The sequence below is a fragment of the Trachinotus anak genome, unplaced genomic scaffold (genome assembly GCF_046630095.1).
Source record: "Trachinotus anak isolate AG129_WGS33_773 ecotype Australia unplaced genomic scaffold, CSIRO_AGI_Tana_v1 ptg000033l, whole genome shotgun sequence".
Lineage (NCBI taxonomy): Eukaryota > Metazoa > Chordata > Actinopteri > Carangiformes > Carangidae > Trachinotus > Trachinotus anak.
In genome coordinates this window covers 8468681-8487500 of record NW_027273884.1, presented here as the reverse complement: position 1 = coordinate 8487500, position 18820 = coordinate 8468681, and the positions used below count along the sequence as shown (strand labels likewise).

At 45.2% G+C, this 18820-nt stretch overlaps 1 protein-coding gene across 2 annotated transcripts in view; it reads left to right on the top strand.

The window, feature by feature from the left end:
• The window catches only part of atp10d (ATPase phospholipid transporting 10D), a 36746-nt gene extending 17926 nt beyond the window's left edge, over nt 1-18820 (top strand). For both annotated transcript variants that reach the window (XM_071471164.1, XM_071471165.1), the window contains 15 exons: nt 1-72; nt 4299-4510; nt 4745-4936; nt 5450-6125; nt 6204-6304; nt 6543-6669; nt 6814-6998; nt 7343-7604; nt 7839-7915; nt 8279-8404; nt 9827-10027; nt 15552-15632; nt 16123-16227; nt 16333-16520; nt 17486-18820. The exon at nt 1-72 is cut by the window's left edge and continues 181 nt beyond it. In XM_071471164.1, coding sequence (XP_071327265.1) covers nt 1-72; nt 4299-4510; nt 4745-4936; nt 5450-6125; nt 6204-6304; nt 6543-6669; nt 6814-6998; nt 7343-7604; nt 7839-7915; nt 8279-8404; nt 9827-10027; nt 15552-15632; nt 16123-16227; nt 16333-16520; nt 17486-17681 — 2801 coding nt within the window. In that variant the 3' untranslated portion in view covers nt 17682-18820. The remainder of the gene's footprint in view (nt 73-4298; nt 4511-4744; nt 4937-5449; nt 6126-6203; nt 6305-6542; nt 6670-6813; nt 6999-7342; nt 7605-7838; nt 7916-8278; nt 8405-9826; nt 10028-15551; nt 15633-16122; nt 16228-16332; nt 16521-17485) is intronic.

Below are 18820 nucleotides of genomic sequence, written 5' to 3'. Positions count from 1 at the left end.
CGCTGACAGAAAACAAGATGGTGTTTCGCCGCTGTAGCATCTATGGGGTGGAGTATCCTCACGAGGAAAACGGTGAGAACTGATCATGTGACTCACAGAGCAGAGGTCCAGCAGGTCCAGTAGGACCACTGCTGTAGTGTGTGCAGGTCCAGGAATATGTCAGTGGATCAATTGTCAAAATAAATCAATCAGAGGCTGATCCCTGATTTAGTGGACAGCTGCTGACGATCAGCTGATCAGCTGACACCAGAGTCTCTCTCTCCAGGTGAGGAAGAGTCTGTCAGTGTTCAGGTATATAGAGACAGGTGAACAGACTGGTATGCTTAAAGTCTGAATTTCCTGAAAATAAAAACAGTTGCACAAAAGACCCTTAACCCTCCTGTTATGTTCCAGGTCAAATTGACCCGTTTTAAAGTTTGAAGATCTAGGAAAAATAGTTAAAAGTATTTTTTCAGTATGAAACTTCTTCTGCTTGCCTTAATTAGTGTAATCAACATGTAATATGAAAATGGTTCATCTCACATATTTGCAACCACCCCCTGCATGTTTGTCACTTAGATACTGTTCGGGTCAATTTGACCCAGCAGTCAAACTGGAGGTAAAAGGGTGTCAGAAATGTCAGACTATTTTTTTCTTTGCAACTATGAGACATATTTCATCCCAATCACTCTCACACACACACACACACACACACACAGATCGCACACACACAGGTGCAGGTGCTATTATATTTGACGAGAACCATTTATGTTCTTGCGGGAAAACTCCACCCACATTCAGTGGGCACTCAACAGGGGAGGGGCAAAACATATAAAAGATTCTCTGCATGGGAGTCCTACCAACATTACACTCTGTCAGGCAAACCTTTACAAAATGAGCAGCAGAAGCAAGTCATCATTGATCATGACAGTGAAATGGAGGAGGATGTGTCTGAAGATGAAGACCATCTTGAGCTAAATTCTGATTCTAATGAATCTGATTTTGAACCAGATGAGGGAATTGCTATTCCTATTCCTCCAAGCAAGACATTCATGTCAAAAAATGGTGAAATACAGTGGTCTTCATCCCCAAATATGCGTCAGGCAAAACTGTCTGCAGAAAACATAATCAAGACAGTGCCAGGGCCCACTAGGATGGCAATGACTCGTGTGACTGACATCAAGTCAACTTTTGAGCTGGTCATGCCAGATTCAATACAGAAAATCATTCTGGAAATGACTAATCTGGAAGGGAGGCGTGTTTTTGGGGAGAATTGGAAGGAGCTAGACAAAACACATTTAGATGCATATTTGGGGCTCCTCATCCTTGCTATAAGTCGAAGGATGAATCGACAGCCAGTCTGTGGGATGCAGAGACAGGCAGGGCTATATTTCGAGCCACAATGTCTCTGGAGACTTTTCACATTTTCTCCAGAGTAATCCGATTTGATAATCGAGAGACAAGGGCTGGTAGACGGGAGAGAGACAAGCTGGCAGCTATTAGGACTGTGTGGGACAAGTGGGTAGAGCAACTACTACTCTATAACCCAGGCCTAATATCACAGTGGATGAAAGGCTGGTGGCATTCAGAGGTCGCTGGCCATTTAGGCAATACATGCCTTCCAAACCAGCTAAATATGGAATAAAAATCTGGGCAGCATGTGATGCTAACACCAGCTGTGCATTGAACGTGCAGGTTTACACTGGAAAGCCGGTTGGAGAAGCCCCAGAGAAGAATCAGGGCACAAGGGTCGTGCTCGACATGGCACAGGGTTATTACAATGTTAAGTAAAACTATTGTGTTTCATAAGTTGGTCTTTCAAAAGCAATAAAGTGGTGAAACATTTAAAAAAAAAGTTTGAACATGCATTTTTTTAATGAAAAACGAGTGAATTATCCTAATTGAACCATTACCTGTTAGAGGTAAGGAACACCATTGCACTAAATATTGATAGAATAGTTAGTAATGGAGTTAGTAATGAAATATTCACAGTGCTTGTTAGGATTTCTTTGGTTTCGGACATCTTTTGGATAATTGACCCGGGAACACCACTGCTGTTCCTGACAAATGAACATAACAGGAGGGTTAAAGTGATAGTTGTGGTCATGTGACATGGGGGTGTGAACATTTAAATAGATGTTGGATTGTTTCAGTGGCGTCTTCTAAAATTGTCGATAACACATTTTTCCTACTGACCCTGAATACAGCTGCTATTCACTCTGTTAGTGTGCTGTGTTCCCTGAGCTACAGTGCATCCAGAAAGTATTCCCAGCGCTTCACTTTTTCCACATTTTGTTATGTTACAGCCTTATTCCAAAATGGGTTAAATTCATTTTTTACCTCAAAATTCTACACACAATACCCCATAATGACAAAGTGAAAAAAGTTTGCTTGAAATTTTTGCAAATATATTAAAAATAAAAAACAAAAAAAATCACATGTACATAAGTATTCACAGCCTTTGCCAAGACACTCAAAATTAAGCTCAGGTGCATCCTGTTTCCACTGATCATCCTTCAGATGTTTCTACAACTTGATTGGAATCCACCTGTGGTAAATTCAGTTGATTGGACATGATTTAAAAAGGCACACACCGGTCTATATAAGGTCACATCGTTGACAGTGCATGTCAGAGCACAAACCAAGCCATGAAGTCCAAGGAATTGTCTGTAGACCTTCGAGACAGGATTGTATCGAGGCACAGATCTGGGGAAGGGTAACATTTCTGCAGCATTGAAGGTCCCAATGAGCACAGTGACCTCCATCATCTGTAAATGTAAGAAGTTTGGAACCACCAGGACTCTTCCTAGAGCTGGCCGCCCGGCCAATCTGAGCAATCGGGGAAGAAGGGCCTTAGTCAGGGAGGTGACCAAGAACCCGATGGTCACTCTGACAGTGCTCCAGCTTTGCTCTGTGGAGAGAGGAGAACCTTCCAGAAGGACAACCATTTCTGCAGCACTCCACCAATCAGGCCTGTATGGTAGAGTGGCCAGACGGAAGCCACTCCTCAGTAAAAGGCACATGACAGCCTGCCTGGAGTTTGCTAAAAGGCACCTGAAGGACTCTCAGACCATGAGAAACAAAATTCTCCGGTCTGATGAAACAAAGATTGAACTCTTTGGCCTGAATGCCAAGAGTCACGTCTGGAGGAAACCCGGCACCGCTCATCACCTGGCCAATACCATCCCTACAGTGAAGCGTGGTGGTGGCAGCATCATGCTGTGGGGATGTTTTCCGGCAGCAGGAACTGGGAGACTAGTCAGGGTCGAGGGAAAGATGAATGCAGCAATGTACAGAGACATCCTTGATGATAACCTGCTCCAGAGCGCTCTGGACCTCTGACTGGGGCGAAGGTTCATCTTCCAACAGGACAACAACCCTAAGCACACAGCCAAGATAACAAAGGAGTGGCTTCGGGACAACTCTGTGAATGTCCTTGAGTGGCCCAGCCAGAGCCCAGACTTGAACCTGATTGAACATCTCTGGAGAGATCTGAAAATGGCTGTGCACCGACGCTCCCCATCCAACCTGATGGAGCTTGAGAGGTTCTGCAAAGAAGAATGGGAGAAACTGCCCAAAGATAGGTGTGCCAAGCTTGTAGCATCGTACTCAAAAAGACTTGAGGCTATAATTGCTGCCAAAGGTGCTTCAACAAAGTATTGAGCAAAGGCTATCAATACTTATGTACATATTATATTTTTGTTTTTTATTTTTAATATATTTTCAAAACTTTCAAGCAAACTTTTTTCACTTTGTCATTATGGGGTATTGTGTGTAGAATTTTGAGGTAAAAAATGAATTTAATCCATATAAGGCTGTAACATAACAAAATGTGGAAAAGTGAAGGGCTACTGCAGGTAACACAATGACTACACGTGACTACCTCACTCACCCCCACGTCACATGACCACAACTGTCACCTTAAGTCTTCTCCTTAAGGTTTCCTTCAAATGTTCATTGCAGTATTTAAGTATTTTTCTTAGTCTTATACTTAAGGAATCACTTAAAGTCAATTAAACCAAAGTGACCAAACTAAGGGAAAAACTAAAGATTCTTATGATTCTGAACTCAACATGGCAGCTCAGTGTGTGTGTGTGTGTGTGTGTGTGTGTGTCTGTGCTGCAGCAGCTCAGTGTGTTTGTCTGTGCTGCAGCAGCTCAGAGTGTGTGTGTCTGTGCTAAAGGCTCTGTGTGTGTGTGTGTGTGTGTGTGTGTGTGTGTGTGTGTGTGTGTGTGTGTGTGTGTCTGTGCTGCAGGCTCAGTGTGTGTGTGTGTCTGTGCTGCAACAGCTCAGTGTGTGTGTGTGTGTGTGTGTTGCAGCTCGGAGGCTGGAGGTGTACGAGGAGAGGAGCCGGTCAGCTGGTCAGTCGGTGACTCTGAGGTCGGGCTGTAGCAGGAAGTCTCTGAGCTGTCACTCCCTCAGCTGTAACCGCAGCTCCGTGTCTCTGCACACGCTCACTGCAGAGTCAGAAGAGGAGGACCAGCCATCCAATCATGTGCAGCCCAGGACCAACACCTTCTGCAGCCGCATGGTCAGACACACGTTCACCTATAGACACAGTAGTTGACTCAGGTTCAGGGAGTCCCACCTGACACCCACCCCAACCTGTCTGTAGATCTGTAATGATCCACGTTTCTCTTTTTCATTATGTGAATCAGCTGTTTCCTGTTTCCTGTACACTACAATTAACAAACTTCAGAATAAAGTGTTACTGTGAGCTCAACCTGTGGTGGATGAGCTGCTGCTGCTCTGTGTCTGTGTCCAGGAGAAGGATGTGGTCCCAGACCCTGAGCTGCTCAGGAAGTTGAACTGGTTTTGCTCTCCGGTCCCACCCCTGAGCCAGGACTCCTCTGGGACTCCCTCCAGCCTGGAGCTCACCTACATCACAGACTTCTTCCTGGCTCTGGTCATCTGTAACAGCGTGGTGGTGTCCTCGCCCAGTCAGCCTCGACACATGGTGAGCACATCACCTGTGACACCTGAGGAGCCGTGGAGAAGACCCCCAACACATCTGAGATCAGGATCAGCTGTTTGTCTGTTTACACTGTGTGGACTGATTCAGTGGGTGGGGGCTCTGCTCCCCACACTGAGTCACTGAATGTGAGGGCAAGTGATCACCTGTATATACAGGTACAGGTGAACACCTGTATATACAGGTGAGCAGTCACCAGGTGTCACACATCATTCCTGGTGGGGCCCCCTCTCAACACCTTTGAGCTGGTCAATGAGTGAAGAGACTTTTATCTGCATCACTGACTCTGGGTCACAGTGTGATACATCAGTCTACAGCTCTATATACATATGTATGTCCTCTGACTGACACTAATGTACAATGTATTATATTATATTGAATTATATTATATTACATTACATTACATTATATTATTTTAGTACCATTAAGTCTGTCTGAAGCTACAGACAAACTGATCTCATCTTCCTTGTCCTTGTTCTTCCTCGTCTTCCTCTGCAGGTGCCTGAATCTCAGACCCCCCTCAGGTCTCTGGAGGAAATCAAACTGATGTTCCAGCGCTTCAGTTTCTCCCCTTTCTCTGCCCTCTCCACCCTCTCCCCTCCCCAGACCAAAGGCAGCCCCCGCAACTTCACCAGCAGACTGTTCACCTGGGGTAAGGCCAGCTCCTTCACAGACTCCACACCTCCCAGCAGCACCTCAGATGGGTCAGAACCGGGCCAAGAGAGCAACCTGGAGATCTCCCACTCAAGGCGTAAATTGGACTTGTCCTCCAGAGAGGAGGGGGCAGATGGTGCACAGGCAGAGGACAGGAAGACAGAGAGTGATAATAAGGAAACCAGGACGGACCTTGACGGGTCCAGACAGGGTTTGGAGGTGGACTCTGAAAGTGACACTGATGATGAACTGCTGTATGAAGCAGAGAGTCCAGACGAGGCAGCCCTGGTCCATGCGGCCCGGGCATACCGCTGCACCTTGAGGGGGCGCTCTGCAGACAGCCTGCTGGTGGACCTGCCGGGAATCAGCTCCCTGGCTGTCCAGCTGCTCCACGTCCTGCCCTTTGACTCCAACAGGAAGAGGATGTCAGTGGTGGTCCGGCACCCGCTCACAGGACACGTGATGGTCTACACCAAGGGAGCCGACTCCGTCATCATGGACCTGTCTGAGACCTCCACAGGTAACTACCAGAGAGAACATGACTGAGCAGTGAGCCTACACAGTCCTGACTGAAGACCTGTCTCTGTGATGTGTTCAGGTGCAGCGAGGGCTCAGGAAATCCACATCAGAGACCAGACCCAGAAACACTTAGACAGCTACGCCAGAGAAGGTCTCCGCACACTCTGCTTCGCCAAGAAGGTAAAACACACCTGAGGAAAATGTTTTTATTTCACTTAATTTATCATCATCAAACTGAGACAGAACAAAGAAAATAAATAACATCACACAGAAATCCAGTCTGTGCTGCAGTTCAGAGCCTTCAGTAACTTTAATAACATAGACCCTCCATGTCAAGATGAAAAATAATCAGCTGTCCAATCACAGCATGGGGGCAGGGCCGTGTCAGTCTGTAATGACCGTGCTCGGTGTCCCACAGGTCCTGGGGGAGGAGGAATATGAGGAGTGGATGAAGAAGCAGCTGCTGGCAGAGAGCAGCATCGAGAACAGAGAGGAGCTGCTGCTGGAGTCGGCCCAGAGACTGGAGACCAACCTGACCCTGCTGGGTAGGGGTCCACACTGTTACCTGTTCACCTCACCGACTCACAGCTCTGTCTCTGACACTGCAGATTAAACTCAGAATCCTTTGTTCTTTAGTCCAACACGCTCAGCTGGGACAGCAGGACTTCAGAGTCTCTGTGTGTTTTCAGGTTCCACAGGGATCGTGGACCGGCTGCAGGAGGAGGTTCCAGAGACCATCGAGGCTCTTCAGAGGGCTGGGATCAAAGTATGGGTCCTGACTGGAGACAAACAGGAGACAGCCATCAACATTGCCTATGCCTGCAAACTGCTCTGTCCCAACGACCAGCTGCTGACGGCCAACTGTGGGAGCAGGGTCAGTTGGGAGGGGGGGTATCATGAATGGTCAGGTTCATTCATGATGAATGATTCTGACCAAGGTGTTAAACCAAAGACCATGTGGTCTATAACAAACAGGAAGACCTGATCCCCCAGCTGCAGAACGTCTCCAGGCCTTCACCCTATTGTGTTGTAGATGTAATTTTACACACATCAGTTTACACCCAATAACACATTTATTACAAGCTCTCATTATTTACATGATTCAAAGCCTTAATCAAAGACTTTGTAGACCCCCCTTTGGCAGCAGTTCCAGCTTCGGTCTCTACACTCTGAATGATCGGTAAGTCTCTGTGACAGCACTGATTTCTCTCACACTAGGAGGCATGTGCAGCTCTCCTTGAGGAGCTCAAACTGGAGGTGCAGTGTGGTCAGGATGATGATGAGTCATCCTCAGGCAGCTTCATCCTGGTCATCGACGGCCAGACCCTGGACTGGGCCCTACAGGAGGAGCTGCAGAGCCACTTCCTCCAGCTCAGCTGCAGATGTAAAGCAGTCATCTGCTGCAGGTCCACTCCACTGCAGAAGAGCCAGGTGGTCCAGCTGATCCGGGACCAGCTTGGTGTCATGACCCTGGCTGTGGGTAAGGACTGATTCTGCATCCTGAGAGATTCTCACCTGGTGCTAGGTCATGAACAGAGATAAATTCTTCCTGTGTGTACTGTGTATATAAATATCATGTCCACACCTGAGGATCCATCAGCTGTTTACCTGGACTGTTGTAGCTGCACTAGAATCGATGATGCTAATGTCAGCTGAGGAGAGCATCATCCAACAGGAAGTCTTGTAAACGTGACACGCGTTTTTGGTCATTCAGGTGACGGAGCCAACGATGTGAGCATGATTCAGACGGCTGACGTGGGCATCGGGATATCTGGTCAGGAGGGGATGCAGGTGAGGACTACTTACCTGACAGAACTGCTGAAACCACACAGGTCCTCAGGATCATCACCTGTTCAGTCAGCTGTGGTCATGTGACTATCTCAGGTGTCAGCAGGGTCATATCAACACTGACAGACCTGAGTGTGAGATTCACACTTGTTAACACACACATCGTCCAAAACATGTTTCAGCTTTAGTTCATGAGAGGAGGAGCTGTGCGTGAGGAAGAGGAGGGAGGAAGTCAGAAGAGAGAGTGTGTCCTTGTGGTCTAATGTGTGTGTGTGTGTATGTGTGTGTGTGTGTGTGTGTGTGTGTGTGTGTGTGTGTGTGTGTGTGTGTGTGCGTGCGTGTGTGTGTGTGTCTGTCTATCCTCAGGCTGTCATGTCCAGTGACTTTGCCATCTCCAGGTTTAAACACCTGAGGAAGCTGCTGCTGGTCCATGGTCACTGGTGCTGGTCTCGACTGGCCAACATGGTCCTGTACTTCATCTACAAGAACATGGTGAGTGACAGAAACAGGAGGAACATTAACACATAGCCGTTCACACACACCTCAGGTTCACTCACTGGTGGGCAGTTTGTTTAAGGGAGGCAGTGCCAGTCAGTTGTTGATGTGGTCTCTGAACCACAGGTCTGGACTTGTCTCTTTGCTGCTACTTAACAGGAGCAAATGAACCACGTGGAGCAAAGAGTAACAATTTGATAATGGTTCAAATCTGAATAAAGTATTTTAATTAAAGATTTAGATGCATTTAAATGAAAGAGGTGTTCACTGATCTGAAGAAAGCCAGGTGAGACTAAGTAGCCAAGCTTCAGGTGTGTCTAAAGGACATAAAAACCTGGATGACCAGTAATCTCTTACTCTTAAACTCAGACAAAACTGAAGTTATTGTAATTGGCCCAAAACACCTCAGAGATACACTATGTGATAATATACTGACTCTGGATGACATCACCTTGGCCTCCAGTGCTACAGTCAGAAACCTTGGTGTCACTTTTGACCAGGACTTGTCCTTACTTCACATATAAAGCAAGTCTCTAGGACAGCCTTCTTCCACCTGCGCAATATTGCAAAAATCAGACCCATTCTGTGTCTAAAGGAAGCTGAAAAGCTAGTTCATGCATTTGTTACCTCAAGATTGGACTACTGTAACTGTTTATTGTCAGGATGTCCCAAATATGCTGTAAAAAGCCTCCTATTGATCCAAAATGCAGCAGCACGAGTACTGACAGGAACTAGGAAACGAGATCACATCTCTCCTGTGTTAGCTTCTCTGCATTGGCTCCCTGTAAAATCCAGGATAGAATTTAAAATCCTCCTCCTCACCTACAAAGCCATTAATGATCAGGCACCATCGTACCTTAAAGAGCTTATACTTCCCTATTTTCCCAGTAGGACACTTCGCTCTCTAAATGCAGGTCTACATGTGGTTCCCAGAGTTTGTAAGAGTAGAATGGGGGGCAGAGCCTTCAGCTATCAGGCTCCTCTCCTGTGGAACCAGCTCCCAGTGTGGGTTCGGGAGGCAGACCCCCTCTCTACCTTTGAGATCAGGCTTAAAACTGAGAACTGTTGGGTTTTTCTCTGTAACAAAGTATGGTCTTGACCTTACCCTGTAAAGTGCCTTGAGATAATCTATGTTATGATTTAGCGCTATACAAATAAAATTGAATTGAATTGAAGATTGGTGATTAGTAATTCTGACAGTTTCTCTATACTGTAGCCTCAGTTCTCTAAATCCCTGCAGAACCTGAAGGCAGCAGGACATGTGATGATGAATCAGCCTCAGGTCTGAGGACGGTGCCATGAAACCATGAAACCTAGATATTTATGCATCCACACACTACAGCTGAGAGTAAAGACCAAAAACTAACCCATCCAGATGTTGTGAGGACCCTGATCCCTGATCCTGGTCTCTGTCTGCAGATGTATGTGAACCTGCTGTTCTGGTATCAGTTCTTCTGCGGGTTCTCTGGGAGCGTCATGACCAACTCCTGGGTCCTCATCCTCTTCAACCTGCTCTTCACCTCCATCCCTCCCCTCATCTACGGTGTTCTGGACCAGGACTTACCTGCAGACACTCTAATGGGGTCACCTGAGCTCTACCAGGCTGCACAGACCTCCAAGGTGAGCGCACACACACAAAAACCTATAATAGCACATAAAATAACACACACACACACACACACACACACAACATTGCAGTGACACAGAGAACTGGAGACTCTTAAATGAAGCTTCAACTTCAGAGATTGTAGATTTCAGGCTGATTTCAGGCTGTGTGTTAGTGAGTACATGTGTGTTATTGTGTACACGTGTCTTAGTGTGTACATTTGTGTTAGTGAGTATGTGTGTTAGTGAGTACATGTGTGTTAGTGTGATAGTGTGTGTAAATGAGTACGTGTGTGTTAGCATGTACATATGTGTTATCGCGTACACGTGTGTTAATGTGTCCTTGTGTGTTAAGTGTGTGTTAGCATGTACACGTGTGTTAATGTGTCCATGTGTGTTAGTGTGTACATGTGTGTTAGTGAGTACGTGTGTTAGTGTGTGTTAGTGTGTCCATGTGTGTAAATGAGTACATGTGTGTTCGTGAGTATGTGTGTGTTAGCGTGTACATATGTGTTAGCGCGTACACGTGTGTTAATGTGTCCATGTGTGTTAGTGTGTCCATGTGTGTTACTGTGTTAGCGTGTACATGTGTGTTAGTGAGTACATGTGTGTTCGTGTGTTAGTGTGATAGTTTGTGTAAGTGTGTGTTAGCATGTACATGTGTGTTAATGTGTCCATGTGTTAGTGAGTTCATGTGTGTTAGGGTTTACATGTGTGTTAGTGAGTACATGTGTGTTAGTGTGTGTTAGTGTGTAGATGTGTGTAAGTGTGTTAGTGTGATAGTTTGTGTTAGTGTGTGTTAGCATGTACATGTGTGTTAATGTGTCCATGTGTTAGTGAGTTCATGTGTGTTAGTGTGTTAGCGTGTACATGTGTGTTAGTGAGTACGTGTGTGTAAGTGTGTACATGTGTTTAAGCTCGTGTTTCTGAGTTGTACTGTTGGGGCACAGGTAGGGGCAATTTGGTTATTGGCGTATAATATTAATGATTATCAGGGATAATCACCTATATATATATATCTATATCTATATATATATCTATATATATATATATATATATATATATATATCTATATCTATATCTATATCTATATCTATATATATATATATATATATATATATATATATAAATAAATGTTTACTACCAGTAGTAACCTCGGGGCACCACCCTGTCACCAGGGACCAATGACCAAATTGATGGCTCAAAATGCAGTCTCAGAAGGTTAATTGAAGGGTAAATTCGAGCACTGACTGTCCTGAATCCAGCTGTTATCACAAATATAGCCACAATAATCACAGACAACGAGTTAAATTATAACAGGATTTATTAATAAGAGTAATAATTATTCAAAATAACATTACTTGATATTAAACCGATTATAATTCAACTATAACTAAAACAAACATTGGTTAGTAACTAGATAATTACAGGCAAAACACATATGTAACAACTGTGTGTGTGTGTGTGTGTGTGTGAGTGACGGTGCGTTCACACCAAACGCGATGGACGCCACAATTTTCCATTCAAAGTCAATGTAAATGGCGCGATGACACGCGATGCTGCGCCGGGCGACGCGATTCGGGCGATAGGAGCGACGCGATACACGCGATGAAGCGATGAAGCGTCCATCGCGTCATCGCGTGTATCGCTTGAAGTTGAAAAATTTGAACTTTTTAAGCGACATCGCGTGACGCTGTGCCGCGACATCCAATCAGCGTTGATGTCCAAACCACGCCACCAACGTAGTTACGTCAGACGCACATTTCAAAAAATGGAGGAGAAAATTATTGTGGCTGTCTGTGGATACCATGGATGTATTGTAAGACCTTATTCTTATAATACATCCATGGTGGATACACGGAGCTATACGACACAACGTCCCACTTTTACCGGGACAGAACAAAAAAGATAATGCCTGGAAGAAGGTTAGCAAGGAGGTACAGCTGGATTGTGGACGTCTTAATTAAATCAGACGTCCACAACAGATAAAGCGCAGCTACGGTTGTTAACTCAGCCATGGTTGACGAGAGAAAGAAATAAAACAGCGGGATGTGAAGAAAATAGCGGGAGGTGGATTGCGTCATCGCGCGATGAAGCGATGATCACAAATGTGACACAAATGTGTCGAGCGACGCGATACTCGCGTGATGACATCGCGTCCATCGCGTTTGGTGTGAACGCACGGAGAGGATGGTGACGAAATCACGTGAGTGACGTGTCAGTAGGAGCCAAGATGGCGGCAGCGGGAGGTACTTGCTACAGCCAAGATGGCGGCTGGCCACAGAGTGTGAATGGCATGAACAACGAGAACAAAGGGAGGGCTGGAACTTTACGTGGATGACGCGATCACACTCTAGGGCCTGAATGTGAGAGAGATGTAGATGAGGTGCGTGATTGGGAGAAAAGAGGGAGAATAAAGGTGAAGAGAGGAAAGAGTCCACAAGAGATCGTCACCACAGTTAATAATCACCACAACATCACTACACAATAAGGGAGCCAGAGAACCAGAGTTCGTCTGGTCGGATAACTAGTGATATTTGGCTTATTAAGCTGATCACAATGAACGATCTAAAACAACAGGATATGCAGCACTTATAAGTCGATAGCACAATACAACACGCTACACTAATTGTGTCTCTGCCCAGACATCAGCCTCTTCCTGTGAGTTGCTCCGATCCTTCGGAGTTAGAAAAAGAAAGTCCGCTCTGACTCTCCACAGCTCGGCCCTTGGCCGGGAGCTCGACGAGTCGTGTCTCGCTCTCCTGGCGATGACAGTGATGAGTTCCTCGGTGGCAGCGGGAAGATCACAGATGAGGGACGGTGAACTTTGTCCTTAACAAAGTCTGCGTGCTCGTCCTCTCAGAACGTAAAATCAGCTGACTGCATCTACGTCGGATCCGAAAGATGAAAAAAACAAAAAGGAAACAAAGAACAGCAGTCTGTGCGCTTGGCCTGCGAGTTGAAGACTGTGGCCTGGGCTTTCAGAAGTTGTGGAAAGAGGTCAAATGTTTGCAGATTGCTCCCTTTCAGCAGCCGAGTCGCGGAGAGAGCTGGAGTAGCTCTCTACTGTAACTGGTGCACAGGAATAAGCGAAGGAGGAGGGTCACAGCGCCGCTTTTATTACCTGAGTGACGTCACCGGGGATTCCTGCTGAGAATGCCTGGCCTCGGCCAAACGGTAGACCAACTCTGGCTCAGGCTAATGGAGGGACATGTAGGTTTCTCCATTGTTCTCTTCAGGATTCATGGCTTGAGACTCAGGCTTTTGGAGGGACATGTAGGCCTCTCCATTGTTCTTTTCAGAACCCATGGCTTGAGATTCCAACAGTACCATGGAGCTAGCCTTCTCTGACTCACTACCTTCTTTCTCAGAGTATCTAGTGTTGCACGCAGTGAGGCTACAGTACTGTCAACAAGATCATCAACCTGTGTGGATGTGAAGTTAAGAGAACTGTCCCCTACTGTATTGATACATGGCAGTGGGCTTAATACCAATGGGATTCTTTCTTTAAATTTGCTAATGGTATTGTCACAGAGACACCTGCTGTAATGGATTTTTTTTCCAATTGCTGTGTAGTCCATGACTGAAAACTCAAATAATAACAGAAAATGGTCAGATAAAAGAGGGTACCTGGGAAATACTGTTAGATATTCAATGTCAATCCCATAAGTCAGAACCAGATAAAGGGTATGGTTAAAAGAGTGAGTGGGTTCATTAACAAGCCAATTGAGTCTAATAATGAATTAAATGCATGACTCAGGCTGTCACTTTCAACATCTACATGAATGTTAAAATCACCCACCATGATAACTTTATCTGTGCTGAGAACTAACTCAGATAAAAAGTCTGAGAACTCAGATAAGAACTCAGAGTACGGGGCAGGTGGACGATATACAGTAACTAGTAGGACTGGTTTTTGTGTTTTCCAGTTTGGGTGAGACAGACTAAGAATAAGGCTTTCAAATGAATTATGATTAATCTTAGGCTTAGGATTTATTAATAAATTGGAGTGATAAATGGCTGCCACCCCTCCTCCTCTGCCTGTGCTTCGAGGGATATGAACATTAACATGAGTGGGGGGTGTTGATTCATTCAAACTAACATATTCATCCTGCTGCAGCCAGGTTTCAGTCAGACAGAGCAGATCTACATGATGATCAGTTATCAGATCATTGACTAGTAGAGATTTAGATGAGAGTGATCTGATATTCAATAATCCACATTTAATTTTCCTATTATTTGGTTCTGGAATAACAGTTGTGTTAATTGTTTATTAGGTTTTCATGTCTAACTCCTCCTCTGTTCACTTTTGATTTATTATATTTAAATGTAGGTGGTCGGGGGACAGACACAGTTTTTCGGGGGTGAATGGCAGCGACTGCTCTAAGAAGCGCAGAGAAGAGTGTAAGACTGCGACTCTGCCTCCTGGTCTCAGCTCTGGATTGTCATGGCTTTGGCTTTCTAATAAGTCAGTCAGATTTCTAGATATGAGAGGAGCTCCTTCCAGCGTGGGATGTAAGCCGTCTCGTCTAATTAGACCAGGTCTTCCCCAGAAAGTCTGCCAGTTATCAACAAAGCCCACATCGTTGCCAGAACACCACCTTGATAACCAGCGGTTGAACGATGACAAGCGGCTTTACATGTCATCACCGGTCAGATTGGGTAGGGGCCCAGAGAACACTGTGGAGTCAGACATTGTTTTTGCCTAAGTACACACTGACTCCACAGTAATCTTAGTGATCTGAGATTGGCGTAATCAGGTGTCATTACTGCCAATGTGAATTACAATTGTACTGTATGAATTATAATCGTACTGTGTATGTGTGCTAGTGTGTTAGTGTATGTGTCAGTGTGTACATGTGTGTTGGTGAATACATGTGTGTTCATGAGTACATGTGTGTTAGTGTGTCAGTGTGTATGAATTACTTATGATATAAATTGATTATTATTAATTACAGGTCTGTTACATCAGGTTGTTGTGATAATAGATGATCAGACTGATCACTGATCATTTGTCAAGATGATATTTGCTTGTTTTCCCTTTAATGTATGAACTTATTATTATTTTTATCATTAGTATTAGCAGTAGCAGTAGTACTAATAGTATTAACAGTAGTAGCACTAACAGTATCAAAGTAATATAAAATTCAGTTTGCCCCGCCCACACTATGATGTCATCGTCCTCTGTAGAAACTGTAACTGACTTGTTTCTCAGCTCCTGAGCTCATGGTTGTAAATAGAAGTTTTGGTTCTAACAGGGAAGTGAAACCATGAACAGCTGTTTCTGCTCTTCTGCTGATTAAAGTGATCACAGTGATCATAGTGATTACAGTGAATATAGTTAATGTAGGGAATATGGTTATTAAATATAAATGATGCTTCGTTTTTGAGGACAAAGATATAAAATGTACTGATCATCCTGAGGCCGTCTTCTCTCTGAGCGACTCAAACAGCTTCTGTTTTAGTGTCACATGACCTGAGTCTGCACTGAGACCTCAGTCCTTCCTGTTGACACTCACACATGATCCTGTCTCTGCAGGTCTACGTCCCCTACATGTTCTGGATCACAGTCCTGGATGCATTTTACCAAAGTCTCATCTGCTTCTTCATCCCCTACTTTGTAAGTGTCTGATCGTTCAGTCAGTTCATTATTAATCTGATTGTTCAATCAGTTCATTATTGATATGATCGTTCAGTCAGTTCATATATGATCTGATCATTCTTTTAGTTTATTTTTGATCTGATCATTCAGTCAGTTCATTATCGAACTGATTGATCAATCAGTCCATTATTGATCTGATAGTTCAAGTCAGTTCATTTTTGATCTGATCGTTCAATCACTTCATTATTGATCTGATTGTTCATTATTGATCTTATTACATAGTCTGTTCATTATTGATCTGATCGTTCAGTCAGGTCATTATTGATCTGATCAGCTGATGTAGCTGCCTGTAGAAACGTGCTCTAACCCCCCAGCTGATCTTGGTGTGTTACCATCATACAGCAGTAAACTCATGTAGTCACCTCCAGCTCTGACACTGCTGTGTGACACTGCTGTGTGACACTGTTGTGTGATACTGTTGTGTGATACTGTTGTGTGTCTGTCTCAGGCTCTTGCAGGTTCAGATGTTGGGGAGCTGACCTTCGGCTCCCCCATCAACGCCTCCGCCCTCCTCATCATCCTGCTGCACCAGGTCCTGGAGAGTCACACTCTGGTCAGACACAGAGCTGCACTACACCCTGTTTGATTGTGTGTCCTGGATGTTGTGAGTTATACAGACTGAGGTGTGTAGTGTCTGATCGTCTGTGTTGTCTCGCAGACCTGGATTCACGTCCTGGTCATGGTCCTCAGTGCTGGTTCCTACTTTGGCTTCGTGCTGCTCTTCTCTGTGTCCTGTGTGACCTGCAGCCCACCCACCAACCCTGTGGGAGTGGAGACTCTTCAGATGTCCCAGCCTCTCTTCTACATCATATGTGCTGTTACGACAGTGACAGCTCTATTACCCAGGTACACACACACACCCTCAAATACACAATACTGTAAAAAACACACACAACAAACACAACCATCTGCACACCCACAGACTTCACTGCACCTCCGGACTGAGTGGTCAGGTCTGTTTCCAGAGCAGCTGAGACTGGTCCTCATCAGTGGGGAAGTCAAAGTTAGGGCAGACAACACACACACACACACATAACGATGTGACTGATTTCCACAGACTCTGAGCTCAGTCTTTCCACTGCTCAGTCACTGAGGCAGCTACAGTTAAAACACATTAAATTAAATATTGTTATAAATATAGTGTCATAAATAGCTGAACAACCATCAAGCACCTGAACCATAGAACACAATATCAGGAAATATCGGGTTGGGGGGGCTCATCTTTATAGAACAACTAAAAACTGTTTAATTATCTATAAATCAATAATTAACTCTTTGAGTTTTAATTCCCTCTCTCCTTTTATATTTGTCAACGAATCTGTGTATGTGAAGAGCTATAAAAATAATGGTTATTATTAAATCTGGTCCATAGTCATTTTATTTACATCAACACAACATAAACTTAATTAGACTTAATTATGAGAAAACAGTGACCAAGGTATACAGACACAATAAAATGTTGGTGTCCTCTGGTGGACAAACTGTGTGTTATAAATTATTATAACCCAGAGAGACGTGGGCTCAGTCTCTGTATCTGTGACAGAACAGAGACACTGACCAATCACTGAACATGTGTTTATCATGTTCTGACAGAGAAGAAGTGAACATCAACACAGAGGTAAGGCAGGTGAAAAAACAAGTATGTGTCCAGTCAGCTGATTTACCACAGGTGGACTCCAGTCCAGGTGTAGAAACATCTGGGGTTGAACCTGAAGAGTCGGAGTTACTAAGAGCGGACAAATGTTTTTTCATCAGACTGGAGCAGGAGCCAGTTGTGTCTGTGACTCTGTCCTGTGTGTTCTCGTCTGCAGGATGTTGATCCGGGCTCTACACAACACTGTCCACCGCTCAGCTGCTCTTAGGTCAGCTCACAGGGACCAGCTGGACTCAGAGGAGTACCACCAGAGGATGAGGAGCTGGAACCTGGACCACTCCAGAGGCCACAGGCTGCCAGTGTGTGTCCACAACCCGGGTCTGGAGCCCAGCACAGCCTCAGTGGTGTCCTGACCTCCACACACACACACGCACACACACACACACACACACACACGCACACACACACACACACACACACACACACACACACTCTGACTCATTCTGATGTCAACAGCCAAAGAACCTGGTCTTGGTGAGGCCAGTTTTAACTGGACTGGTTCCTGAATGAACTGAGGGTCTGAACCAGACCATAATATCTCTACAGCAGCTGATTGGTCCTCTGATAGGAAGGAGGGATGTGAAGCACCAGACCAGATGTTACAAGACATCTGCTGGACTCATGGTCACTGAAAATCACAACTTATTTCTAATGTGTGACTGAGCTTTCAACCACCACCTGTGGCCTTCTTCAGTGGGTGGGGTTGCTCATGGACAGAGGGTTGGGGTGACTGTCTGTTATGATGCTCACCTGAGATCATTCTCGCACAACCAGGTGTGAGTCTGAGTGGAGGAGGCAGACAGGTGTGATCCAGGTGTTGACCATAGTCTGACACCTGTTGACCTGCCTGCTGACGGACACACAGTGGTAAGTCACGCTGAGCTGACTCTGGATCAGTCTGCTGGAATCTTCCCCCTCCAAATTGAAGCCTGTGTGAAGAGTAGAGAGGAGCGTGAGGCTAATCTCCACAACGACCTCACCACAGATCAGAGCGGATGAATCTTGAGCTGAGTGTGTTTGTGTCGTTAATGTTTCAACCTCTGACTGATGATTTACTGTGCAGTGTAACCTGAGGCTGTAGCTCCACCTCCACCTCTACACCTCATGTTTACAGTTTGCTGGCTGTTGTCATTTGACCCAGTTGTGCATTGATGGACGTGGTGCTGCTGTCACTCTGTCCTCCCTGGTCTCATCTCAGTGAGTCCAGGTCTGTGTCATGTGACTCCACCTCAGTGACTGACATCTGGATTGAATGAAAACCCCATGATGAAACATTACTGATTTAATCAGACTCGAACCAGATCAGGACCAAACACCTGAGCTCACCTCTGCAGTTTGTCAGGACCTTAGGTTAAGTGACCTTACTGCATCTGACCTCACTGCTATGTCTCAGTGAACCAACTGAAGCCCCCCCCCCCCCCCAATTTGTAATGATGTTACAAATCTTGTTTGTACTGATGCTACAATAATGAAATAAACTGTGTTGTTCAGA